Source organism: Monopterus albus, unplaced genomic scaffold (assembly GCF_001952655.1).
Source record: "Monopterus albus unplaced genomic scaffold, M_albus_1.0 scaffold7.1, whole genome shotgun sequence".
Lineage (NCBI taxonomy): Eukaryota > Metazoa > Chordata > Actinopteri > Synbranchiformes > Synbranchidae > Monopterus > Monopterus albus.
In genome coordinates, this window is record NW_018127887.1 from 210,341 (window position 1) to 219,331 (window position 8,991).

General features: G+C 39.0%; 1 protein-coding gene across 1 annotated transcript; it reads right to left on the bottom strand.

Moving 5' to 3' along the window:
* Window positions 1-79: 79 nt before the first annotated feature.
* Window positions 80-6,390, bottom strand: gtf2h1 (general transcription factor IIH, polypeptide 1). Its single transcript, XM_020623562.1, has 15 exons — window positions 6,217-6,390; window positions 5,594-5,762; window positions 5,309-5,501; window positions 4,363-4,528; window positions 4,174-4,267; window positions 3,708-3,857; window positions 3,518-3,597; window positions 3,295-3,428; window positions 3,132-3,219; window positions 2,945-3,033; window positions 2,234-2,351; window positions 1,312-1,402; window positions 1,016-1,131; window positions 673-765; window positions 80-596 (listed from the first exon to the last, which is right to left on the bottom strand). Exons 2-15 carry the CDS (start codon window positions 5,745-5,747, stop codon window positions 510-512), a joined length of 1,653 nt encoding a protein of 550 aa, XP_020479218.1. The 5' UTR covers window positions 5,748-5,762; window positions 6,217-6,390; the 3' UTR covers window positions 80-509.
* Window positions 6,391-8,991: the final 2,601 nt, after the last annotated feature.

Consider the following 8,991-nt stretch of genomic DNA (forward strand, 5'->3'; position numbering starts at 1 on the left):
GACATTACAAACCAGTAACAGTGCTCTGAGTAACACACAGCAGTGCACTCCCTCATGAAATGTCTTTACAGTATTGCTATGTTCACTCCCCCCCCCCTCTTTTGCTTCAGATTTTCTGGATGATTGTTCCACAAATCGACTCAGTGCTCCGAGGTGCACTGCTTGCAGCTCACACCTCAGTCTGTTGTCCTGAGAGCCTTTTTCTGAGTTCTACTTGATACTTGGCGGTGTTACAACATATTAAAAGTTCCATTTAACCCTTATCGACAGCAATCTCTCAACCACTGAGAAAACACAAACAAAAGAAAAGGACACTAGTTACAGTAACTTGGGACTGATGTGCAGTTAGTCTCTGTTGAACATTTTGGGATGTAGCAGCAGCCTTCTATATCCTCATTAAGTCCTTGGCTGTGGTCTGGAGTCTCTTCACAGCGGTCTGGACCTTCACTAGTAATTTTGCCATATACTTTAATGCCTTCCTTTTCCTCTTTTCGACAAACCATCAGAGTTCAGGTTTTCCTCATCATTCGGCGGGTTTGCCAAACATGGAACTTGCTATAGGCTGCCTGCAACATGTCCTCCAAGTGCCCTGCGAGCTGTGGGAGCAGCAAAAAGATTAAATACAAGTGCCACCTGGTATAAGCCACTGTCATTAACAGCTTACAGACTTACATTTGTACTTAGGTACTGATGCTGAATTTTCTCCTGAAAAGGACGAAGCTTGGTCATCTGAAATCTCTCAAGGTTTGACTTCATTTTAATTACCTACATGATGAGGAGTATGAGAAAGAAAAAACATTAGGTAAGGTTTTCTACCATTTATGACTGGCACCTGTACCAATGGTGAGCTGAAAAGGATTAGGCCATATTAGCTATAAACTGACACATACTGACGAGAAAAAATGGTAGCTTATGGGCAGCCAGTTTATTTTTAGCATGGATGATGTCAAAGTGGAAACAAAAATGAAAAAGGCTTTGTGTGACAACAGTAATTTGACTTAATTTGATTAGTCACCTTCTCCTCCAAAAATGGTGTGTTAACAGGAAAGCAGGACCAGAAATGTCTCAACAACTCTCCAGCAGCTACATAAAGATGCTTTAGCTCTCCTTGAACCTCAGTGGGTACCATCTCTGGGGTGGAACAAAACAAGACGGGGAAAAAAAAAATCAAAGAAAAAAAGTAAAATTATGAACATAAATAAAGCAACTTGAATTTCATTGTGGTGCTCAGCTGTATTTCAGCTACTGTACCTCATACATTACAGGTGAAATACAGGCAGCAATAATAAGTAAGTTTAGAAACACACTTACGATTTATGGCTTGCTGTGCCCCTGCCTGCATGAGAACGCCACCTGGAGAAAGTGCTCCAATGGCAGAACTAGCTGCTGTGCTGGTCAACACCTGCAGAGAATACTAGTGGTGAAACCCTCTGGAGGATCCACTCATAGTTTAAACAATTTTCATAATTCTGACTTCTAGGAAAAATTGAAAATTTTGACTATTTCTAAATTACTTTAAAACATCTGAACAACACCATTAGGTCTGTGAGGTTTGGTGACAGTTTGCTAGTGAAGTGAAAACCATAAATAGGCAGTATTTTGATTTATTTCTGTCAGTTTTAACATGACAGTATGAATGATACTACAAAGATGGTCATTAAGTCAGTGATCACAGTGTGTTCTGAGCACTCAGGTGGCAGCCAGTGTGGACGCAGGGTCAGTCAACACATGTAGTGATCACTTTGATAGGAACTATTTGTCCTAATACAGAATACAATCAAATATAGAAATTCCCTCAGTGTCTTTATTAGGCACACCTGTACAATCTAATGCAACCCAACCCAATACAACTATTCTGCCACTAAGTCTACGTCTATGATGCCAATAATGTTCAGTTCTTGTTGACACTTTTACAAAGGTGTTAATTCAATATGTTTAGCACTGAGGTCATAGCTAGTGATGGACTGCATAATATTCAGAGGTGTTTCTAATATTCTCCCTCTCTCATATATGAAAATGGGGAGGGAAAAAAAATTACAAACACCTCTCAATATATATATGTAGTCCATTACAATACCATCTTTAATTAACTTTAGTAATAAACATTTAATTTAGTGTACACATTTCCAACAACAACACCACAAACTGGACATTATGAGCTTCTTAAGACAGATGTTATTGCAGGGCTGTTGTATTCATGGACACTGAGCGTGTATGCTCCATTTGTCCTAACCTGAGTGAGGTTGGGTTTATAATTGGTCATCTCATGCTGGATGTAGTTCACCGAGTTGATGATGTCCTGGCTCGTTGTATACTGTTGGGACTGAAGTGGCACGGGACCATGAGCATACCTTGAAGCAGTCAGACACATATTAGAACGTTTCACTTGGATACAACTAAGAAAGAGCCAGTAATACAGTGTTAATAGTGCATTCATTTCTGGATTACTTTAAAGGCAAAAATATGCCTGTTTCACCCGGCCTAAAACATGAAGTGTTTGCAAAATAGACACAAAAAAAGATTCTCCCCTTTACTTGAGATTCAGCCATTCACTTTATGTGTTGAAGTTACATTCTGGTGTTGCATTAAAGACACTAACAGAAACTTTAACAGTGAAAGCAATGGATTGTATATTTAAAATGAAACACACAGTCTTGATTGAAACAGTACAAAATGAGTATTCTGTCCAGAGGAAGTGAGACAAACAACAGAAGAGCCTCCTCCCAAATTCTGCTCGGTTCATTTCTGGCTACAGAAGCCTCAACATTATTTCTTCTGTTTTTCTAGAGCTGATTAAAGCTAAACTTAGGAACTAACTTTTAATAACAAGTCAGAATACAATGAATCTAAACAAAATTGCACTGATCAATCCCTGTGATTATCAACATGTTACCTTAGAAAAACTAAGCAGAAATAAATTACAATAAAATATATTTAACTGTACCTTTCAGACTTCTTGAGGTTTAATGTGACTGTTTTTGGTCCGTTTTCCCTTTGTAGATCCTCATATTCTATGGCTTCTTGTAATTTGACCTAAGAAGGTTTGCCAACAGGAGAAAGTGACTTGGTCTGACACAGACTAACAACTGTATTTTGGAAAATGTATGTTTCACTACAGAGCCTGCTCACACCTTCTTTAGAGGAGGCTGAAAGTAATCAGAATCTCTTGAATTTCCATCTGTGCTGCTCGTCTCACTGGCTTGGTCAGCTGGTGTTTCCCTTTAAAGACATGAGACAGTTAGCAAAACATGAGCACAATGAGCAAGTTAGTTCTGAAAAATGTATTTTCCTTACCCCTTGCGTGAGCCTGCTGCCAGCACCATGGCACTGTGATGGTTGAACCGCTTTATAATGGCGTAGTTACTGTTCTCTTTCACCGTCCTGTTTGCATTGGAAGTTGAGGGTAGTGTTGTGCAAACTCCATAACCCTGTGTCACAGAAAATGCCAAATATTTGAGGCTGGAGGAAAAGGAAACCTGAGGAGCATGATGTGGTTGCAGCTGGCTAATCATCTCACCTCATCTAATGTTTTATCCTCTAATGACAGGAGGTCGACCAAAGGATTCTTCACTCCTTGAACCACCATAGTCTTTAACCCTACATGAGATAGATTTAAAACTTTTACATATGAAAACATGTATGTGGCTCAGCATTTAATGCAGTAAATAAATAGTACATATGCTGACAACACTGTAAAGTCCTCCTACCCTTTTCATCCTGCTTGGCGCACTCAGAGAAGATATCCTGTGTTCCTGTGTTGATGCGGTCTCTGTGAAAATAATGGGACTGGAAAAAGCGTGTCCAGAACTCCTTCTCCGTCAGGTTATGAGGAACATTTTCACTATACTTCTGCTTCACTGCAAGTGTAATACAAGTTAATATGCATATATTCAGTCCAAACTGTTGTGTAATTGATAAATAAAACCATAGTGAAAGCTTATTTTAAATAGTCACTCAGGTGAACAGGAATGTGCTACACAGTCTTACTAAGGACAAATACCAGCCAAATCCATAAATCAACTGTTCCTCTCTGGCTGACAGTGTTAATCAGTAAAATCACTGATGTAGCCTTTAAGGTGAAATAAAAATCTGAGTTTGTAGCAGCCTTCTCCTAGTCTATCATTTCTGTTGCAATTGATGGGCTAACGTCAAAGTGGAGATGCAATTGTTTACCTGCAGGGTATGTTCTGAAGATGGATTCAATAATGTCAGCAGTCAGATTATATCTTAAGCCATTGCAGCCATCTGTCTGAGGTCTAATGTCTGCCTGTAATGCAACAAATGGCGTTTGTTAACATTCAATAGTATGCTCTTAATGTTGAGGTGTTGTTAACTGTTAAAGGTCTAATTGTGAGTGCTCACCAGAAAGGCTCCAGATATACCAACTTCCTGTTTGTTGTTGTATAGTGCGGGGTCTGTGCTGGTTATGCCTCCTAACCTGTTGGCCCAGAATTCCTCAGCACTGATTACCTGGCTCACCACAAGATCTTTATATAACTGGAAAAGCACTGGATCTTCTTGAAGCATCCTACAGGTGAAAAGAACCTGATTATATAGAGATGATCATTGCCACTTTCATTCCAAATTTAGAACCAAGAACATTCTTGATGGCTGAATAAACTGCCTTTACCTCATTAGTAATCTCGACATAAGGACATTAATTGTTCATTTCCTATTGAGGTCAAAGAACTACTGATTTACGCAATAATAGACTTAATAATAGAAGCACGGTTTTAATTAAGTGGATCTTGGGTTAGATTAGTTAGTTCCATATACAGTTCCCAAGGTCAACAGTGAGTAGAAAGTCAATGATAATGATAATCACTTTTATTGGCCAAGTATGTTACACATGCAAGGAATTTGTCTCCGGTACAGAACTGATCACCATAAACACTCACTGGCCACTTTATTAGGTACACCTGTACAACTGTATGAAATTCAATGCAACACTTTCAGTCTTTGTCATAAATGTATATATTTAGTATTAAGGTGTTGTACTGGACAACTTTATATTCAGAGATGTATATTTTTGTCCTCCGCAGCTATATACGTGAGAGGGTCAGAATATTAGGAACATGTATACAACAGGTTGAATGTGTATGTGGGACTGACTCTAAATGAACTGCAGTGAAGGAACATGCTGCCCAGAGGACTAAGCTATATTAGGCTTTGCTTAGACAATATTTGTTAGCTGGATAACATCATGTTAGTTTTGGTCTTTTCATGTGATTTGTTTACAAAAATAAAAATTTGAATACTATCAGGCTAATTCTGTAAGGAAAATCTTGTGAAAACAGAGGAGTCCAACCTGTTTTTCTCTTCCAGTTCCTTGTTGGCTTTCTTCTTGAACTTGGGCAGTAGCTGCTGCAGCAGTTCCTTGGCAGCATCTCGGTCTTTGAGTGCACTGCTCTCATTGGCAAAGTGGAATGTGGTACTCTCACCAGTGTGAAGGACGAGCTGAAGCTGAATTTTGGCTTTACCATCTGGGCTGATCTTCTGACCTGTCCAGGGCAGAAATAAAGTTAGCTTGAGAACACCACCGCCAACATATCATCACTGCACTGGTTTTAACTTGTAAGTATCCAGTACTCACAGCGAATATCTGCATATGAATGGCTGACTGTGAAGCGGTCTTTTCCCTCTGGACCCCAGGCTATACGTTCAGCCATAAGATAAAGTGTGCCATCCTGCTTCCTCTGGCGAACCTTTTTCACCACCAGTAGCACCTCCTCTGATAGTGATGCCATGGCTCAAAAAGAGATCTGAAAAAACACAAGACACGACAAATGTTACTAATCAATCATGCCCAGTATGGATACAACCTCACAGATAAAAGGATAAGCAGGAAAGAAATGTATTCTGTAATAGCCATCTAAATAACTCTGCGAAAACCGAGTCGTTACTTGACTGTCAACATACACAATAAACATCAGCAGCTTTAACGGTAGCGAGAATAAAGCGAGTATCAACACAAGACATTATAGACTTGGTATGAGAGACAAACACGAATTATTCAGGTGTTTGAACTACGTCCTGAATTAATACCCAGCTTCCTAGAACGTCTTTATATCGGCAAGGTAATCTAACCTAAACACAAGCAAGCCACTGCTGTATCAATTGTTTTATCATATCAACTTAGCTAACCAGCGTTACGTTAGCTAACGTCAACAGTGCAGAAAAAGGCTGAGGGGGAAGTCGGCAGAAAACTTATTTTACCTCAATATAAAACAATACTGCAGCAAATACCTAAATTTTCCTCAACACATAATCTCAAACCAATGTATTTTTTGAATATAAAAATAACAGAGTTAATTAAAACTGTATTTTGACTACTCTAACAGTAAGCGCCCTGAGTTCAGCGCCGACATGACTGCCAAGCTGTGTGTTACACTTAAAATGTTCCGGTGGGATCAAGCGAGAAATTCATTCCGCTTATGACCCGCAAAATAGAACTAAAAGCGTATTTACAGTACCGTTTAAGCAAATATACTGATACTAATGCTAACATTGTCAATAATGATATTAAACTGTTTCGAAATAGCACAATTTATTCAAAAAATGGTTCATTTAAGACAAATATGGATTGGCCCATAGTTACTTGTTTATATACAGTAAGCTCTGTCTGTGACTCTCAATCAAACAGTAGTGAGTTTGAGCAGTTGTTACTCCGACTCTAGTCACTTTCAAGACTAAATTGAAAACTCTGCTGTTTTGCTGTTTTCGTGTGCCTTTGATTGACTCGCTTCTCTGCTGCACCTTTGTTTTATTTATTGCATTTTGGGCAACTGACAACTTCCTACTGCACTGTACTGTTTTCTGATCTCTTATTTCATTTTTATTTTATGTATTTTATTTCGGTTTAAAACAGTGTTTTATCTTTATTTTTCCCTAACTGATTTTTTTCTGGTTTCAGTGCTTATTTTTTAATGTTGTCCTGTGTGGGTGTGTGTTTTTATGTTTCTCTTGCCTATGTAAAACATTAAATTGCTTACACATCCCTATCCTAGCACCTGCCTGTGTATTGAGTTGCTTCAGCAGTATAAATAGTACAGAGCCTGAGTCACCAATCCAGTTGGCCCAATTGTTTAGAAAGCCTGCCAGCCTTACTTACCTGCCTGTTTGTAGTGTAACCTTCACATGCAACAGTCTGACCATCTGACTATGGGTTCACATCCTGTTCCCGGATATGTTGAAGTTGAAGCCCTTAAGAAAACACTGTACTCAACAAACATGCTACATTTACTTCTCTCTCCATTCTTTCAGATGGTGGAGCTGTGCAGTGACATCTTGTTTTGCTCACACTGTCATGACCTCCAGGGCCCTGAACAAAGCGAACTCTTCTCAGGAAATGAATGTAGAATCCATACCTGATGTGTATACACTTCTTGGGTTGACAACTGAAAATAAAATGTTGCTCTTTGTGTTGCTTCTTCTGTTGCAGGTCTCTCTCCCAGCCACGAGACTCTTCTACAGCTTAAAGGGCAACCAGGCATGTTAGCACAGAGCCTTTAAACAGAGTGTTGCTGAGTTTATCACTGAGTTTAATGATGAGCATCAGAAAGTTAGTGTTTTTTATTTGCAGCACACAGCACAGTAACAGTTTATGCTTTATTGTTTTCAACCTCGTTCTTCATTTTTTTCCACCCAAGTCCTTGTTTCCTCATTTTCCAGCATGCTCACCTCTCTGTGTCACTGGCACAGGGATGATCAGGTTGAACTGGCACAGACACACTTTTAATAAAAACAATCCCAGAAATCTGAATGTGTCATTATGAAATTCTGTTTGGCTGCTTAAAAATAATAAACTGTCTTTTCAGTCGGCTCACTGTGACATCCAGTACTGCAACCACTTGAACTTAACTGGTGCCACAGAGATGCATTTCCTGTTGTGAGAAAGGTTGAGTAGAATAGTTTAATTAATTTGAAATGATGATTTGACAGGTTTTCAACATGGGTGAGAGGACAGAAGTAAAAAATTTGATTTGAGAGGTTATTAGGTCGAACCGGCGAGTGATGTTGTTCTCCTGTCAGGTAGGATTGGCAGAAAAATGTAGCTTATTTGTCAGCGTTTTTTGTTTATGCGGTGTCCTGGCTTCCTGACCGGTCTTGTGTCAAAAGGTGTTCCCCTGAGATGATATGTTTCCTTCTACCTAAAGTTCAGAAGACTTGGCAATACAAGATTTTTTTTAGCCATTCAGATGAAAACACTGCACTTCTTACTCCACTACAATTATTTGACAGCTTTAGTCACAACTTTTATACATTCAGATTTTGCCTACAAAAAACTGAGCTGATGAAATATGTTGCACTCTTATACAATATATTATGATGATGATGATGACACTTTATTACAGACTCAAGGTCCAAGATCAAAAACAAATAAATAAAGTAGTATTCACTGAACTTGAACCTACTACTGACACTGGTCCAATAATATAAAAAAACTAAACAATAAACATATATTTATGTACAAAAACACAGACTGTTTGGAAAAATGGGTAAGATGCACGTGGTCATTCTTCCTCTCCACTGTGTTGAGTGAGTGACTGTGTTGATTATGCTCATCCTTGAGACCCAGTTCCAAGAATGTCTGCAAAAATGCAACAGACATTTCAATGAACTGAACCAGGGTACAGCCACAATAATCTAGAGTCTAGAGAGAGATACATGAAGATTGGATGAGATCTTTGCATCAAGGGCAGACTGAACCACCAGCATGGGGTGAGGCCATCACTTGGGGAGCTCTGTAGCAGCTCGGCTGGGTGAGATCATGGCTGACTGATTAAGCAGAAATTCTTTTTTCACTTTTCATTGGGCTGAATGTTTGGCCCTTAGAATATTAAGTGCAACATTGGTTTTGTTTGCTGATGATACTACCATTTGGGCATCTGATGAAAACCTACGGCAACTCTCGGTAAGGGTTTCAGAGGAATTTGTGAAGATAAAGAAATGGTGTGATAGTAATTTACTATCTTTGAATTTGGAGAAAAC

Excerpts from the sequence above, each read along its gene's own strand:
- gtf2h1 (XM_020623562.1), bottom strand. The coding sequence starts at position 5,747 with ATGGCATCACTATCAGAGGAGGTGCTACTGGTGGTGAAAAAGGTTCGC. Across the intron at positions 3,858-4,173 it reads CTTCAGAACATACCCTGCAG|TGAAGCAGAAGTATAGTGAA; the intron begins GTAAACAATTGC and ends TTACACTTGCAG. Across the intron at positions 1,403-2,233 it reads ATAAACCCAACCTCACTCAG|GTGTTGACCAGCACAGCAGC; the intron begins GTTAGGACAAAT and ends TATTCTCTGCAG.